Source organism: Diadema antillarum, unplaced genomic scaffold, assembly GCF_040938485.1.
Source record: "Diadema antillarum isolate AM-2024a unplaced genomic scaffold, OU_Dant_1.0 seq00000877_RagTag, whole genome shotgun sequence".
In the NCBI taxonomy this organism is placed as follows: Eukaryota; Metazoa; Echinodermata; class Echinoidea; order Diadematoida; family Diadematidae; genus Diadema; species Diadema antillarum.
In genome coordinates this window covers 800,775-819,591 of record NW_027271741.1, presented here as the reverse complement: position 1 = coordinate 819,591, position 18,817 = coordinate 800,775, and the positions used below count along the sequence as shown (strand labels likewise).

The 18,817-nt window shown below is 39.3% G+C and overlaps 1 protein-coding gene across 1 annotated transcript in view; it reads right to left on the bottom strand.

The window, feature by feature from the left end:
- The window catches only part of LOC139740753 (myoferlin-like), a 76,832-nt gene that overhangs the window by 11,135 nt on the left and 46,880 nt on the right, over nt 1–18,817 (bottom strand). Inside the window, exons 32-41 of the mRNA XM_071651328.1 lie at nt 18,094–18,246; nt 16,821–16,919; nt 14,049–14,210; nt 13,571–13,733; nt 11,931–12,067; nt 9,449–9,478; nt 9,023–9,052; nt 6,936–7,043; nt 1,451–1,576; nt 352–513 (exon numbers count right to left, since the gene is read on the bottom strand). Of these exons, the coding sequence (XP_071507429.1) occupies nt 352–513; nt 1,451–1,576; nt 6,936–7,043; nt 9,023–9,052; nt 9,449–9,478; nt 11,931–12,067; nt 13,571–13,733; nt 14,049–14,210; nt 16,821–16,919; nt 18,094–18,246 (1,170 nt within the window). The remainder of the gene's footprint in view (nt 1–351; nt 514–1,450; nt 1,577–6,935; nt 7,044–9,022; nt 9,053–9,448; nt 9,479–11,930; nt 12,068–13,570; nt 13,734–14,048; nt 14,211–16,820; nt 16,920–18,093; nt 18,247–18,817) is intronic.

Here is an 18,817-nt window from a genome sequence, read left to right as displayed (position 1 = left end):
TAGAATAAAGATGAATTTGTGAGACTACCAAAGGAGTCATATTAATAATGCATGGAATATCAAATGAAATTTTGTTTTTCTTACATGCAGACAGTTGTTGGTGTCATACAAGTCATTCTCAACAAGAACACAGAGCTTGATTTGACAGTGAATTTAGCGTTTTGAATCTTTGTACTGTAGTTGGTGTTCTTGAATCTGTTGCGTTCTTGTTGAGTCACTTCTTGTTCGTGTGACGAGTCTACTTGAAGTTTGATACTGTTGTTGTTGTTCTTGTGTTTGTAAATGCTAGTGAGGCGGCATGAGTTTTATCACTTAGATCGAGCATTAATGTAGCAGCTATTGTCGTCTTACCAGACCATTTCTGTCCATGGGGCACAGCTGATGCGCGCGCACCACGTAGACGCGCACGATGCATTCCACGAGCCCGACGTGCGGTAGCTCGCCCTGTTTGAAGAACATTGGTTCCAGGGGTTCCTTCATCTCCGGAGGCAGTGGGTAGATCTTGAACGAGCCCTAAAAGGACAGGGGATTATAGACAAAGAGAATCTTCAGGTCACCTGCATGGGTCTCAGATACATAAAACATGCGACACACAGTGATTGCAGTTCCCATGGCAACTGCTATGCAGCAGCCAATCAACTGCTAGTAAGTCTCTTGTAACTATGGCATCAGTTCATATCAACTTGACGGCTTTGACATGAAGATGATAATAACGATGATCGTAATATATAATAATGATGATAATAGAAATAATAATAATAATAATAATAATAATAATAATAATAATAATAATGTCTTATTTATCCAGGGTAGCCTCTTCAGTGTTGCCACTGCTCTACCAGAGGGCCCTGCCATTATTATTTAATACCCTGGCGTTGCCAGGTACCCATTTATACACCTGGGCCGAGAGGGACCTCGTGGGTAAAACATCTTGTCCAAGGACGTCAGCACTGGGCGGGATTCGAACTCGGGTTCTCCGATTGGGAGTCGAGAGTCTTATCTACTATGCCACAGCGCCCCCATAGCAATGGATGATGAGGATGATCAATGCGGATGATCAATGTGGATAGCGGCAAGGTTTTTCAGGAATTTCAACAATAAACATGGATTATGGTGCTGCACTAGAGCTACGACAGGAGAGACTAGAAGAGGATTATTGCATCAGCGATCGCCTACGGGCAGAGATATGTACAGTAGAGAAGAGGGATTATGGTAAGATCTGTGAGTGCATGACCAGATTTGACATCCTTGAATTAATTAGCATTATATTATTTTGGTAATAACTATCTTGATGGTGACTTTATTGTTTTTCAAACATTTTATGCAAAATGTTTCTTCATTCTATGGATTATGTTTCAGTTTAAAAAAAAAATCTAACCGATTTTGAAATTAACCAAGACAGTGTTCAACTGCGACTTTGATTCTCTGCCCGCATGTGATCATTTTGTACCTTGAACTCGCCCACGTTGCTCGGTTCTTGGTCCCCTTTCACCTTGCCTCGAGTCAGGGAGAACGTGTCGCAAAAATCGGAGAAGCCGTTGAATTCTGGAACCTTCTCTAGTTCGTAAGGAATGAGCTGGAATAGAAGAATAACCCAACGAATGATCGCAAGTACAGAATAATAGTGTGGTGATCATCAGCCTCTAGTAAATTTTGTCATCAGAATCTAAAATATCAAGATATAGAAGAGTTCATCGATCACTACCTCTACTATACCGGTCGGATCATCATGGTGTGACATTCTTGAAAGATGTTATTGTTCATGGAAATGAATTTTGAATTGTACGCCCAGTTGTTGTGAGAAAGATTGACTTCCTTGTCATAAAGGTGAGACACAAACAGAAATGTATGCAGTGTCCTGGGAATTGCTCTGCAAAGATAAATTTATAGGCAAATTGTATAAACATGAATGTAAACTAAATAAACAAATTCTCTCAAATGTGCAAAACAAAGTGGCAGCTGAAACCTTTCGAAGGGGCATCTTACTATTTGATATTTGATAATCGGTTCTAGGAACAGTACCCCCTGGAAAACCACCCTCCGGATAACTACCACCCGGATAATTACCCCCCAGGACAATTCCCCCCTAGGGCAACTACCCCCCGGACAACTACCCTCCAAGGGCAATTACCCTCCAGGGTAATTACCCCCTAGGACATCTACCCCCCGGACAACTACCCTCCAAGGGCAATCACCCCCCAGGGCAATTCCCCCTTAGGAAAACTACCCCCTGGATAACTACCCCTCGGATAACTACCCCTGGATAACTACCCCCTCGGATAACTACCCCCTGGATAACTACCACCCGGATAACTACCCCCTGGATAACTACCCCCCGGAGAACTACCCCCTGGATAACTACCCCCCGGAGAACTACCCCCTGGGTAACTACCCCCCGGAGAACTACCCCCTGGGTAACTACCCCCAGGATAACTACCCCCCGGATAACTACCCCCCGGATAACTACCCCCCGGATAATTACCCCTCGGATAATTACCCCCCGGATAATTACCCCCCGGATAATCACCCCCCCCCCCCGATAATTACCCTCCGGATAACTACCCCCCCCCCCCGATAATTACCACCAGGATAATTATCCCCAGGTTAATTACCCCCTCCTCCGATAACTAGACCCCAGATAACTTCCACCCGATAACTACACCCTCCGATAACTTCCCGAGGATGATTACCCCGGATAAGCAAGCCTACAACTCCCCCTCCCCTATAACTATCAAGACGAAAATTACCCCAGGACAGTGCACCACGCCAATTACCCCCTGGGTAACTACCTCCCGGGTCATTGCCTCCCCCCCCCCATCTTACCTTTAATAAAAAGAATATCATTACTACAGGAAACGAAGTTCTTTGTATTATTTGCCAGGAATCACGGAGATGCCATACTGATACATCATTTTATGAAAACAACATCTTAAAGATTTACGATTTGTATCGTTTGCACTTAGGACAATTTATGTAAAAGCTTAATTTCTCCCTCTGTATTTTGACTCTATGTTAATAAAAAACGAAGCTGTCCCTTCATATCCTACCCGGTAATCCAGTAAATGTCAATGCCTTTAACCAAACTATTTTCGCTAAATCTGTATTTTCTTTTACTGTTCCGAAATTTCGGATTTCTCTTGATAGTATAGTATAAAAGAAGTTTTAAGTTTGAATGCCTTTACCATTGAACTAAAGACATTTTGAAGAAATGTTACACTTCAGAATGAGTTAAACTTTTTGCAATATTTTTTAACCACAATTGTCTATCGTTTACCACAACTCCATGTAACACTTCTTTATTTTGAGGAGCTTATATCTCATGCCTCACGTGCCCTGGTTTTGACCCATCATCTTCCTCTTCCCTCTCGCTTTTCTCTGTCCACTGTGAAGGTAGTCTATTCCTGTCATTCATAACTCACCTTTCCTCTTTCTCTCATTACAAGGGATTTATCTCGTGTGTGTTCATGTGCAGTGCACTCCCGTTAAAACGAAATGCTCAGGACCGGCAGTTTTTTTTTTTTTCGTTTTAACGAAATTTCGTTGTAACCGAACAAATATAATATGCAATGTATAACGAAAAGAAGGAAACCACGCATAAAAAAATTTTGTTTGTTGAATCCTCATCATACGCTGGAAAGCTATGTGAAATGGGAGAATACCTTTTTAATTTCGTTTAAATATTACATTTTAAAAAGAGCATAAAGTTGTTTGTGTTGTCACACATGTGTAGAAAATGACGGTGTAGGATTTGGTTACAGTTCGCTATTCCAAAGGTTCTTTTCTTACTAAAGTACGTTACTCCGAAGACTCCTTATTCCGAAGTTTCGCCATTCCCGGGATTCCGATGGTTTGTTTATGTGAAGGTTCGCATTTCCGCAGAATCATCATTCCGAAAGTTCATAATCTAGATCAAAATAATATATTGTTCATTTTCCGAAGGTTCGTTGATCTGAAAATGAAATGAGGTTCGTCATTCTGAAGGTTTATAAATCAAAAAGAAAAAAGAAAAAGGTTCACTAGTCAGAAAGTCCGTTGTTCCGAAGGCTTTTTCATCCGAAAATGAAATAAGGTTCGTTATTCCGAAGAAATTTTGTTAATGAAAAAAAAGATGAGAAAGGTTAGTTATTTCGAAGATTTATTTATCTTAAGACGATTATAAAGATTGCAATTCTTAAGTTTTGTTAGTGTACTCTCCTTTTTCCACCATGGATTAACGATACTTTTTGTAATGTTCCGATTAACGAACGTTTTGAATTCCTATCATTTTCGGACTAACGAACCGTATAAGAATAAGAATAAGGACCATATTTTATTATCGAATTAACGAACCTTTGGAATAACGCCAAAATGTGCTTAATAACAAACCCTCTTTCATTTCCGAACTAACGGACATTTAGTTGTATCAGAATCTGTGTGTTTTGTATTAAAGGACTTCGGAACAATGAAACAAACCTTATCTGAATTCAAATTATTTTATTACAACAACGCAAGTTCCCCTCGGAAACTGTGCGTGATACACGGAGTGAACATTTAATGATGCGTTCGCTCATGCAGAGACGCTTTAATAATGCTTGTTCCGCTACGCATTTTCGAATGCGATCCGCATTTCGTTATAACGGAGCGCATTTCTTTTGTTTTTCTTTGTCAGTGGCGCTCAGAAAAGACTTCGTGATAACGAAAATTTTGTTATAACCGTCTTCGTTATAAGCGAATTTTGTACCATAGACTTTAATGGCGATAATTTTGGGACCAGAAGTTTTGCTTCGTTATAACGAAATTTCGTTATAACCGTGTTCGTTGTAACGGGAGTGCACTGTATCTTTATTTGTGTACTTCGTCTCTGTCTTAATTTGCTTTCTTTGCATTGTTTCATCAATTTTGTAACTATTTTACTGTTATACCGTTAACGCTCATTTCAGAATTGCCCTACTGCATTATTGGGCATATTAACAACTAGTATATCAAGGATGTGGGAAGAGATTGTCACCTCCTTGGTATGATCACTGCAGAACATTACCTCCCTTGACAATTACTCCTTATTAAAATTAGGCTCCAAACAATCACCCCTCTTACAATAACTCTCCCCCAGAAAATTACGTCTCTCATTGTTATTTTCGAACACATTAGCTATTTGAATTGAAAAAAAAAAAACCCAACATTTTTTCATATCGTCTGGTTTTGGTCGAGACCTAACTTCAGGTTTTAAACATCTTTTGGGTGAGATAATTAGAAACCCCTTACGAAATATTAAAGAGCATGTTATTCCAAGAAGGATTCAATTTTTTGAGAAAAAAAAATACTCTTGAAATGGCCGGGATAAAACAGAGCAGCCCTATAATGTAAAAAGGATTCTGTCAACTACAACTCTCCCTAGATCTATTCAAAAAGAGGGTGCAGGACAAAAGACTTCGTTAACAACTAGGGGTGTTTTGTACAAAAAAAAAATACCGTTAAACTCGTAATATTTTACTCTTTCTAATGAGACTAACTTATATTTGAACTGGATTTCCTCTTAAAGTGTCGAGAACATTTAATTTGAAAACTAGCACAATTCTACTTGTATGTAAATCAAGCTGTAATTTTACTCTCATGACAGATTAGGGCACCTTTTGATAAAAGTTGCCAGTTATGACATCTTGTTAGTATCTAATAATTTCAATAAAACCATGGGTTCTGCTTGATTGATAAGCTCGAGTCACTGACTTGTTACCATGGACCTGCTTTGATCGACCTACAACGATTGGTAATTGTGTGGAACTGACAGCTTGTCAGGACTGATAACTTTCATAAAACCGTGCCCGGATCCTATCAGAAATTACGGCTTTATATCGAAGAGTCCCTCGCTAATGTTAAGGGAATATGAATTGCAGTGAAATCAACTCTCCTTTTCTTATGTTTATCGTCTATCATGTGTTATAACGGTAGAAAATAAATGACAAGCCAAAAGAGTGATGACAGTGTAAGAGAAAGGTGCATCTTCTGATATGGTGTTATGAACTTATGGAAAATATACGACGGGTGGTAACTTTCGGGGGGCGGGGAGGGAGGGTTGTCCAGTAGGTAAGTATCAGGAGGGGGCGGGGGGGGGGTATTGTTAATGGGGGGGGGGGGTAGTAATCCGGGTGGTAGTTATCCTGGGGGTAGTTATCCGGGGAGTAATTATCCGGGTGGTAGTTATCCTGGGGGTAGTTATCCGGGGGGTAGTTATCCGGGGGGTAGTTATCCGGGGGGTAGTTCTCCGGGGGGTAGTTACCCAGGGGGTAGTTCTCCGGGGGGTAGTTATCCAGGGGGTAGTTATCCGGGGGGTAGTTATCCAGGGGGTAGTTATCCGGGTGGTAGTTATCTGGGGGGTAGTTATCCGGGGGGTAGTCATCCAGGGGGTAGTTACCCAGGGGGTAGTTATCCGGGGGGTAGATGTCCTAGGGGTAATTGCCCTTGGGGGTAGTTGCCCTAGGAGGGTAGATGACCGGGTGGTAGTTTTCCTAGGGGGTAATGGCCCTGGAGGGTGATTGCCCTGGGAGGGTAGTTGTCCGGGGGGTAGTTGCCCTAAGGGGGAATAGACCTGGGGGGTAATTATCCGGGTGGTAGTTATCCGGAGGGTAGTTGCCCAGGGGGTAAGTGCCCGGATACGGTATTGAATATTTTCCTTCCGTGCGAAAAGGAGTAAAGTGTAGGAAATTCAAAACTCTGTTTCGTGTGTATGATTGTCGAAGTGTACACATATATTTTAGAGAGGGATATATTGATAGATTGAGGGTGAGAAAGGATATATATTACAAATATACAAATATATAAATATGTAAATATATAAATATATAGAAATATAAATGCATATATATATATAAATATATTAATATATAGATATACAAATGCATATATTTATAAAGGAGGAGAAACTGGGAGGGAGAGTGAGAAAATTCAACGCCTCTGCCTACCTCCAGGGTATCGTAGCCGCGCTCCAAGTACGACACACACTTGTCGGTATCACCGATGGATGCGTAATACTTCGACCACCAGTCGATCTCCTCCTCTGCCACGGCCTCCTAAAAGTTCGATAAAAGAAGTTTGATAATCGACAAGGTTGTCGTCGATAGTTTGACAAACAGATTCTTATCAATTGCGGACGCAATATACGAGAAGTCTTCATTACGATTATTAAGACATAGTGACCGTCCAATTATTAATGAAGCGATAGACAGGTTTATGAACCATGATTGGAAAGCAAAGTAGAAAGAAAATAATGGTAATCTTTCAAATACATAATACTTTGCTTGGATTCAATATGATTATGATTATTATTTATTCGACCAGATGAAGAACATGATATACATGTACATATCATAACATTACAAACATAACACAAAAAGTAGAGTAAACATTACAAAAGGATACACTATACATGTACTGGACATGTAAAACAAAAATAATGATAGAGGCAAAGAAGGTGCCAAATTCAAGTCAGGGTACACATAAGTAAAGACATTTACTATTTCCCGTACCCATGTGAGCCAACACATGTTGCCCCCAACTAGCAACATTGATAAAACGCATGCAATTTACAGACTTACGGTACACAATTCCAAATATCATTCTGTAAATATGAATAAGCTATATAGACTATACACGGATTCAAGAGAGTGCAAGTTTTTAAGGAATCAGAGCTAGAAATCGGTATATCAGTGACATCGGGTGTACGGATTGCTGGCACCTGCGTCTGTTGACAAATTACATGCAATATTGTAGAAGCGGTAAAAAGTCTAGACGATGTAGTGATATATACAAGAGGGTATTTTGGAAGCTACCACAGTGTGCTGATGATCAGTTTTGTGCATGACAAAGTTGACAGATGGTCGATCTAGAAAAGTTAGCAAAGAGGAAACTAAACGCGGACACTGTGACAAAGAGAAAACCAAAGGATGAAGGCTGATACGCATGCAGTTTCAGCTGTGTTCTAGAAATAGAGAGTCTCCAAAAGAGGTCGAAGAGAGGACCTTAACATAGGAAGTTGGTGTCACTGTGGATGTGCAATCGTGGACGGTGGATGAGCAAATGCATGGAGAAAAGATGGGAGCAAGAGATGTAATGCTGGTGGATGATCACTCAAGACTGCCATAACTGCTAGATTCCATTCATTTCAATTCGATATTTGGTTTTAATTCACACATGCAAGAAAAAAGTGGAATGTGCACGGTGGCAGACAAACAAAAACGTCAATAACAACACTTGTAGCTTCATATTACTTACAGTAAAACGAATTACATCATGATAACGTGAACAGAAATATTTGCGATATTCTATACTTGTCAAAACTACCATATCATGACTATCCGTGATAATTATGGAACGAGTTTAGATGGTAAAAACTTAAGATGCCTTGTAGATCTGAGGATGATGTTCATGTGCGACACGATCCTTTCATGAAAGCGAAGATGAATTAAGCAACAATCATGTATCTCCCCAGCTAAAAATGGAGATCTTGGAGAACAAGAATTGCCGTTCAACTTTGGATTTGTTAAAGTAGGCAGACCAAGAGAGAAGAATGTCAACACCAGATGAAAATGCCTTAAGAAAGAAGAACCATTGTGATATAAAAGAGCTGAGTCATGGGTAAAAAGAGATAGATCAATAATTGAAAAGAATGGGATAAGAGAGGAGAAGGAGTCGAAAAACCGTGTTCTGCGGTTAAACTTGTTTTGTTTAAAGTTGACTTGTTTGGTATTTGGATCAGGTTCCCATCAGAAACCCTTAAATGTTTTATTCCCAAACATAATTGACTAAGCTGATGTTGATGAAGTGTGTAAGATAAGAAAGGAAACCGTTTCATGATTTAGCGTTTCAGTTTGCACGTATGGATTTTATCACAATGTCGATACCACGCACGACAACCATACCAAAGTGTAAAGGTTCTAGTGTACTAAACAATGCTTTAAGAAGTGCATGACGAACGTTGGCAAGCATAATTTATTATCCTTAAATGTGTAAAGATTGGAGTGCGCAATAATCAAGATGAGTTGTGACATACCGGGTCAACCGATCTTGTTCTCTGCCACCACTGTTAGGATAAACAAGGAGAAAAGGAAGAAAAGAGAGAAAAGGAAATAAAGAGAGAAAGGTTACATTTACATGGGTGTATCCGTCATCAAAACCCATACCTTGTCACTGTGAATTCACGTGTCGTCTGCAACAAAAAGATTTTGTATTCAATGAGTACCATTTTTATCTACACGTGTCTGGTGTGAATATAATTACCTCCTAAAAATTAACATGTTTGATATCGTAATCTTTATGCCAAAGTAACCCATACCCCTACATCATTATGATGAACCAATGTTATGATCAGGATTTCATGTATATAGTATTACATCACATCGTAATTCCATTGTTTTTTACACGTCTATGAAAATTACAATCAACATTTATGAGTTAAGGGATAAAGCTTTTCAAATACCTGCATTCGTCTTAATCCGCCCATGCTGATCTGTTCAGAAAAAATATAGAAAGAATATAATATCATGTATATATGAAGCAACAGAAAACGACACCAGAAAAAAAAATCGTTCGCCTAAACTCACAGCCTTCTGGACACATGGATTCAGTCGTTTAGAATATCTTACACACGTAAAACCCGATTCTCGTATATGAAATGACCTCTGTTTTGATCGTGTCAATAGATAGCGCTCTTAATAATCGTCTGAAATAATATCATCGTTTATGTTGAGAGGCAATAATCTTAATTAATATAAAGACAACAGCACAAGAGTGTTCTCGTAATTTTGGTGGCAAATGTAGGTACCAATACTCAATTGTCTACAGAGAAAGAGAAAAAAGTGAAAGATTCAACGACATAAGAATCATATATCTTAACAGAAAATGGAGAAAAAGTAATTTGCCTGATACATATATACACTTGTACATCCATGCATGATAAGCACACATTGTATCAAATGGTATGGTATCTACATGATATATCTCTATGGGCTCGACAATCCCTTCTTGTACTGGTCATCAATTTCACTTTTTGGTAACCGCAAAAACTAAAGAAAATGTTGAAAATGCATACTCGTGAGCTGTATAACTCGTGAGCTGTATAACTCGTGGGCTGTATAACTCGTAGGCTGTATGACTCACGGGCTGTATAACCAGTGGCGTATCTAGGGGGGGGCAAGGGGGGCACGTGCCCCGGGCGCCACTCCTTGGGGGCGCAAAAAACGGAAAAAAAAACGAAAAAAAAAAAGAAGAAGAAAAAGAAAAAAAAACGAAGAAGAAGAAAAAAGAAAAAAGAAAAGAAGAAGAAGAAGAAGAAGAAAAAAAAAAAAAAACGCCCGGAAAGGGGGGGGGGGGCAGAAAACCAAATCAAACAAGATAAAAACAAAACATGATGATGACGCGGACAAAATGACAATGTTTATTGTGTTCACACAATTAAGAATTCCATGTTCTGTCAGCTGAAATACAAAAATTTTCGGCTCGCTCGCTGCGTTCGCTCGCCAAAATTTATACAAATAAAGAAGGTAAGAACAAAAGGTGATACTGACGTGGACAAAATGATAATGTCTATTGTGTTCACACATGTCATTTTATATTTAGCAAGCAAAATGTTTCACGGAGCAGCGGCTGCAATTTCTTTCGTTCTGAAGCGATCGCCAATTGGATCAAAAGAATGCGCAAACGGTTTCGAACATACGGGGGGGGGGGAGGGGCGCAAAGAAATCAAGCAAGATAAGAACAAAACGTAATGATGACGAGGAAATATGCAAATTTCGGCTCACTCGCTCGTACAAGTTAGAGTATTTTTTTCAAGTCCACAGTTTGTTGGTATAAATCGTTATAAGGCCGTCACTATTATCTTGATTAGGATTGTAAGATTAAATAAGCAAAAAATGACAAGAATTCAATGTTTTGTAAGCTGAAATACAAAAATTTTCGGCTCGCTCGCTGCGCTCGCTCGCCAAAATTTATCCAAAAAAAGAAAAGAAAAGAAGAAGATAAGAACAAAACGTGACGATGACGCGCACAAAATGATAATGTCTATTGTGTTCACACATGTCATTTTATATTAAGCAGGAAAAATGTTACACGGAGCAGCGGCTGCAATTTCATTCGTTCTGAAGCGATCGCCGATTGGATGAAGAGAGGACGCCAACAGTTTCGAACATAATTATGGGGGGGCGCAAAAAAAACAACAAATCAAAAAAGATAAGAACAAAACGTAATGATGACGCGGAAATATGCAAATTTCGGCTCACTCGCTCGTACTAATTTAGAGTACTAGTATTATAAGTCCTCAGTTTATTGGTATAAATCGTTATCTATAAGGTCGTCACTATATCTTGATTAGAATTGTAAGATTTAATAAGCAAAAAATGACAAGAATTCCATGTTTTGCCAAGCTGATATACAAAAATTTTCGGCTCGCTCGCTGCGCTCGCTCGCCAAAATTTATCAAAAAAACAAAAAAGAACAAAGAGATAAGAACAAAACGTGATGATGACGTGGAAATTTACAAATTTCGGCTAACTCGCGCGTACTAATTTAGAGTACTTTTGAAATTCCTCATGCAGTTTGTTGGTATAAATCGTTATCTATAAGGCCGTCACTATATCTTGATTGGAATTGTAAGATTTGATTAGCAAAAAATGACAAGAATTCCCTCTTTTGTAAGCTGAAATACCAAAATTTTCGGCTCGCTCGCTGCGCTCGCTCGCCAAAATTTATCAAAATTCATTACATTTGAATCACCCTCAAAAGACCCCTTTAAAGTGCTTGAAAAAGCATATCATGTGGACTTTGTTTAAAGTCCCTACCGAGATGGGGTTGGGTAGGGGCGCAATTTTCGCGCTTGCCCCGGGCGCCATTTTCCCTAGATACGCCACTGTGTATAACTTATGGGATTTCGAGCTCGCGATGTGGACCTAAATCAGTATCGATACCTTTTTCTTCCTCTGGTTGTCTTCGGCAGACAGTGTGACTTTTCGACTTTTGTCCGTGGAAGACTCCCCATCCGGCATGTCGATCACTTCGTACTCTTTCTTGTCCGGGCGGGTAAGTGTGAGCCCTGGTACGTCGTCTTGTAATACAGAAATAGGTTTCGAGTTTAATCGGAGAATATCACTGAGTATTCAAAGCTTCTCTGCTTTTCAAGATGACGAAACATGCACTTATCAAAGTCCAGACAATACCCTGTTTGGTTACTGGCAGGCCTATGTTAAGTAGGGGAACCCGGGGCAAAGAGGAACACAGGGCAAAGTGAAACACCCCCATTAAACCTATATATATTCAGTCTTGAATCTAAAGCTCATGCACCAAGATCCCTCCAGGAATGCTCCATCTTTTGAGATCAGAGCTGTGTAAATAAATAATTATATGTGTGTCTTTCAGGGAAAATATTTGTTTTGCATACCTCAAAACCAACAATTGATGACAAAATATTTTATGCCAAATTATAATGCTTATCTGAAATAGTATCTCGAAAACCATGGTAACAACGATGCATGGATTTTAATTCAATTCAATTCGGTTTAAAATGATTTCATTTCCATATAAAGTAATACAAAGTAATTTAAGCTTCCATAAATCGTGATATCAGGGTTAGCAAATATTGGCCGACGTCACAATTATGCATGTTGGGAAAATTATACATGGTTGGGGCAAAGTGGACGGGACAAGGTAGAACATGTTAACTAATGGGTTTGTGGGTAAAATGAAGTTTGGTGTGTTTCCACGCACGCCGCATGCCTTGCGATTTGTATTCCACTTTGCCCCAATGGTCTGGGGCAAAGTGGAATTTTCATACTTTTTTCAAATTCACAGTAATTGATAAAACTGATCATTTGAAAACAAAGTTTACTGTCATTTGTTAGCGGTAGTCCTAAGGTAATAGTATAAACAAAAAATCTTGCTTTACTCTGCTTTGAATTCCCGTTTTGGCTGAAATCATATCCTGTACTTTTTCCTCATGATTTAAGGTATATTTTCTTTTACAGGCTACACGTACGCAAATGAACATCTATCAACAAACTTAATGTTGCATTCCAAGTACATCGAGCTATAATAGTAATACAAAGGTAGGTAAATTTTATTGTGGTTAGATGGCATGGGTGAACCTATGGTTTAACCCTGTGAGTTCTTTAAGAATGAAACCCATCATCCTTCCTCTGATATTTCGATCGAACTTTAAAAGATTTCTTTTTTAATTGTAAATATGTGCACATTGTAATTTGTATGTCATATGTCACAGAATCCATCAGCAGTTCGTAACAGCAAATCCGTTACATTGTAATCATTTCTAACAACTCTTAACTGGTGGCTTGCAAAGTTGCCGGTAACATCTTTATAAGTTATAACAGTGCTGTCTATTTACCGTTCAGAATGATTAATGAAATCATCCAGGAACAGATTTCACTTTCCTGAGGCATTTAACATTCATTTGCACCTACATTATTTCTTCATAGCTTCTTCTTTTAAACAATACTGCATAAACTGGATAGGTAGGATCACACAGCGTAGAATTTTTTTTCAAACTGGAAATGTTATCAAACGTTCCCACTGGAAGGAAAACTACACAGCTTACCAGCTCTGTCATCCGTTGTAGATAGTCGCAGAGATCGGATGCGCCGGTACTTTGCAAGCCCGCTGATTGCAGTGATGCCCACGATTGGTTTGCGGCCGAACGCTCGGTGATCGCGCACCTTGATGTTTATCGGGGGCGTGTAGAGTTCTTCTCGTGGCAAATCCTTCATGACCATAAAAAAAGAAATGTGTTTTAGCCTCCATATTTGACATTTAACATCGTGACTACCCAGCTGTAATGTTCTTTCGAAATGTTAAACCATGCATTGTCATTATTATCATTCTCCCTTATCCGAACTGCTTTGAATTGTAATTTCGAAATCTTAAACCATGCAATATTATTATCATTATTCTCCCTTATCTGAACTGCAGTGAATTTGAGCAGGTCAGATAGTACATTTGACCCTCGAATTGGCAACGGTGGACTTGATAAAAGCAATACCCCCTCCCCCTTCATGAAAGGATTTTCTATTTCTTACCACTCGCAGGATGAGGATCGGCTGATCGAAGTTTGGGTTGGTCTTCACGTTCTTGATTACTTGCGATTCCAGAACCTTCCCGCCAATCTCAAACTCAACACTGGGTGACGTCACATTCATCTGCATGAACTTAGACAGATTGCGAACTCCCCAACACAGAATCTGTTCGAAGACAAAGCACACAGATCCAATCATTTCTCTCTGTTTTTGATACGCCGGTTGTAAGCGCTGTGTTCTAATTTTTTTTTAAATAAAAATCAGCATGAATTGTTCCATGTATAGATACCAAATAATTCATCTAGAAAATGTTAAGCTGCGTTTACACCATGTTCCCGGCAGCCACAGCAGCCCCCTTTCTGGCCACCGTGGGGGAAAAAAAAACCCGGGATGGACGTGAAACGACGCGGTGAGGCGGGACTGTCTAATGTGGCAGGCCGTGATTGCCGTAGATGCCGTGGATGGCGTGTCAGATTTTTAAACTGTCAGAAAAATTTACCACTGCAGTCGGTGCAAATGAGGAATTTTGTATGCCGCGATATAACGGGGTGAACGCAAGGAAACATGGCGGCACGTAATAGACCGTAACACAACTTGGAGGCGGTCCGTATTGGGACGCTACGGAAAATAATGGTAGTCATAGCCTAACCAGACGCCGTGAGAACAGCGTCTGATAGCTGTATGTTTACCGGAGAGAGGACTGGAACGAACAAGACTAGAATACGAATAGGGAAGGAAAATGGCTTATCTACCCACGGCGCACTGCGTTTCGGGCAAACTTTGTATCGTTTTGAAATAAATGTTTATTCATTTTATGCTGATCAGGCCACTCTGTACAAAGATTTGCAATGAATAAAGAAAATAGATAAATCAATAAATGGGGCTGTTATGGCCGCCGGGAACATGGTGTAAACACACCTTAGACCACAATATTTTTCTTCTTCTTTGTTTGTTTGTTCGTTTGTTGTTGTCGTTGTTTTTGTGGGGTGATCTCTTTCTGAAAGGTGCCCTCTCTGTTTGTTATAGCGCTGTTCCTATACAGAGTGCCCTGTCATATAGTCAACTTATTTGTATAAATGTCTGTAGTCAAAACTGTGTCCATGCCAGTGGATAGTGTCTAGCAATCAATATCCATGTGCTGCGGACCCCTGCTTCCTTTTCACCAGTCTTTCCTTCTCTAACTGCCCCTTCCCGATGTTTTGTTGTTATTGTAGTTGTTGTTTTCCGTGGTTTTTTTTTTTTTTTTTGGGGGGTCTTTTTTTTTGGGGGGGGGTGCATTTGTGTGCTCTCACTAATATATCTATTTTTTAATTTTCAATTAATAATTGAGTGGCAAAAATTGTCATCTTCCAATCTTATCTTTTGCGTGGGCCATACAATATATTCCAATAACACGATGAATTACTTCAAATACATTATCATAGACTATGTACGTGCATATTTTTTCCCCGCATTCTAACTTACACGTCCGTATTCTTTTTTTAATAGTACTGAAGTTGTACAATTGATTTGAATTCTCGGTATCACCAATACCAAGGTGCCGTGCGCAGAGCAGCGTTTTAGATGCATTGTGAGATAGCTCAGGGGACAACTTAAATGCCCCGGTTTTGGCTGCATATATTATGCACTCAGGTCACGTTCTGTCTTTATCCAGGGGTATTTTTTGTTGAAGATTTCTTCGATTTCGATCATGTGACCAGCACATTGAAGCATTGCAGTAGTGAACCATGACTCCAGTGACCGCAAATCAGTAACATTTCGAAACTTTCAGCTCTTCTAAAGCTGAACTATAGCCAAGAAAAAGGGAGTAACAGCGTAAAAGCAGACAAATAACTACATTGAATCGTATGGGAACTGCGACGCGCGCGAGACAAATGCAAGCGACAATGGACCGAGGAATTCCACAGTGCATCTGTGAGAGGGCTTTTCAGCGTGCGCAGAAGTTTTCTGCGCATTGGCATCCCACAGCACAGCTTTAAAGGTAGGCCCCTATATATTTCACGCCTGGATCGAAAGGGACAAAGTGGGTTTAAGAATCTTGTTTATGGATGTACGTTGACTGGGAATGATTCTAGTCCATTTATTAGTCCATCCGCCAATAAACCAAAGTGCCCTCACAATTCCCTTCTGTGATGTAATGATATTTCAGGCGTCATCGGGACAAATAACTTTTCTGGATAATGAATTTTGAAAACTACATCTCTGAACACTTTCTTACGATTAATCAAGAACATATGCGGTGTTACAGTGATCTAGGTAGAAATGCATTCGCGTTTACAATTTCATCTGACAATGAAATAAAGTAATCTACCTCCGTTTCTGCTAATCTCCGATTTCATTTTACGTTTCTCGTTCTTGTGCTGCTTAAAGAAAAGGAAGAAGCGCTTTCACAACAAACAAGATAAAAATCCCCACAACGAAACAAAATCATATATCCACGACCATGCCATATTCAAAATAATGCGACAAGCGACAGAACATTAAAGCAAAGCAAAACCAAGAAGCAAACCATGTCGCCCCATGATATCAGCAGAATTAAACAAATAAAAAGGAATAGGCCTTTGACAAGACCAAATAAAACTCAACCATCTCAAATAAAATCACACAAAACAACACTACAAGGTAAATAAAATACAGCCATTTCCAACCATAAACAAATGAAAAGAAGAAAAAAAAGAGAATAGAAAACAAACAAAGCAAACCAAAGGATTATGTTAAGTCTGGTTTGACCCAACGTCCGTGTATTCATGATTTACGCGCATGCGTATAACTCACCTCCACTGCAGTGTGTTGCATGACGGGTCGGATTCCGCTGGGAACCACGTACCGGTTCTGCTTCATGGGCGGCATGAAGGGCAGGTCGGAGTGACTCTTCTGCAAATTGAGGAAAACTTGGGGTATAAATTGCTGTACAGCGCAGAGAGGATACATGCAAAGGAGGAAAAGAGACAGACGAGAAAGGAAAGAGCGCGAGAAATTTCAATGAGAGTTTTTGATTTTTCGTCTAAATTTTTCTCTTTGTAAACTTGAAACGAAGCAAACTCAAACGACAAATTAACGTTTCAAGACTTAAAGTTTGAGACATATGGAAAAAAATTCTTTCTGCTTTTAAGGAGTGATATGTTTCAAATGAAATTATGGGTACACGATAATGAAGGGGCATGAGCATCAATTGATACTAGCGATGATGAGGGTAATCACTTAATTTGGAATTGCGGAAGTGTTAATTACTCCCGAAAATTTGTCTGCGATGAAGGTGATACTCATCACAATATGAAGGTCTTGTTTAGTGTTAAACGTGATATTGGAAGTTTATTGCTCAGATGCGAAGCCCATGGCTAGGTAGTTTAGATTTGTATATAATGATTAATGAGAAGTGTTAAAAAAATTGAATGAACAATTCCTTTTGAAAATGCGAAGTCACTGTCAAAATGGCACTCCTGTTAGCATTCAATCCATTCACTGACGCAGATACATTTTTTTTTTAAATTTCTTTTTATTTCGCAGAACGAAGGAGATTGGTTGTTTGGTGTTTTTCTTCTTCAGTCAAGAGATTGCTTAGTCTGTGTCCCGAGAATTTGCCTTTTGTCTCAATAAATGTTTAGATTTTTAATCAATTTTTGTAACTTGCGCAATTTCCCTTCTTTAATACATGTCTCATTATTTCACATATTCGTGTATGTATAACTGTATCGTATTCATTTCCAGCCAGGCTTATTGTTTATGTATTCTTATCATGGACGAAGAAATGAAATGAAATGAAATAAAATGAAATGAAGTAATATGGAATGAACCTGAATGGAGTGAAATGAAATGAAATAGAATCAAACGGAATGAAATGAAGTGAAATGAAATGAAATGAATTGAAACGAAACGAAGTTAAACGGAATGAAATGAAATGGTATGAAATGAAATGGAATTAAACGAATTGGAATGACATGAAATGGAATGAAACGGATTGAAATGAAATGAAATAAAGTAAAATGAAATGAGGAATGTCTAAAGAAAGCATGCGGATATTTTCAAATAGGGAACTCCTTTGCCTCACCTGAAGAAAGAGCTCGAAGGAAGCCAGCAGCTCTCCAGCATCCCTCTGGCCCCGCTGGAGGTCGTGCCAGGCGAGGCGGCACACCCGACGGTCCGATGGCTGCAATTTCACCATTGGTTTGATCTTTGCCCTCCCGAGGAACTCGTCATTTTTCTGAAGGTACAATAATGGGATGGCGCGTGTGAAGGTTTTCTTACGTAATGGTTGCATCACTTCTTTGCTTTAAAGAACGTCATTTGAGTGAAAATTACGATATTTATCTGTTCGCTCATACGAGAGGGATTCTCACGTCCGATCAGGTTCAACAAGAAATGATGAATTTCAATGGTATGTCTGTATTAAGCTATAAATTTCCAAACAAATTCAGTGCCCTTGATACAGCAATTATACTGACTTCAAGTCTCAAGTCCACATTACCATTATGTATTTTCTGTGCAGAATCCCAATACACAATATGTAATGCTTGATTTGGAAACACAATTTTATTTGCAACTCTGCGATGACTTATCGTTATTTGATTACTTCGTACAATGCCAAGATTAATCGGATATCGAAATATATGTAGCAGCTTTTGCTCTACCTTTAAACAGGTTTGAAAGACCATCAAAGTTAGAACAAACAATTACGGAAAGTTTGGCTGCGAAAGTGCAATTATTTAGGCAAGAAAAGAAACTTGTCAGTGTCGAAAATGAGAGCGGAAAACACGAATTGTTGAAATAGTAAT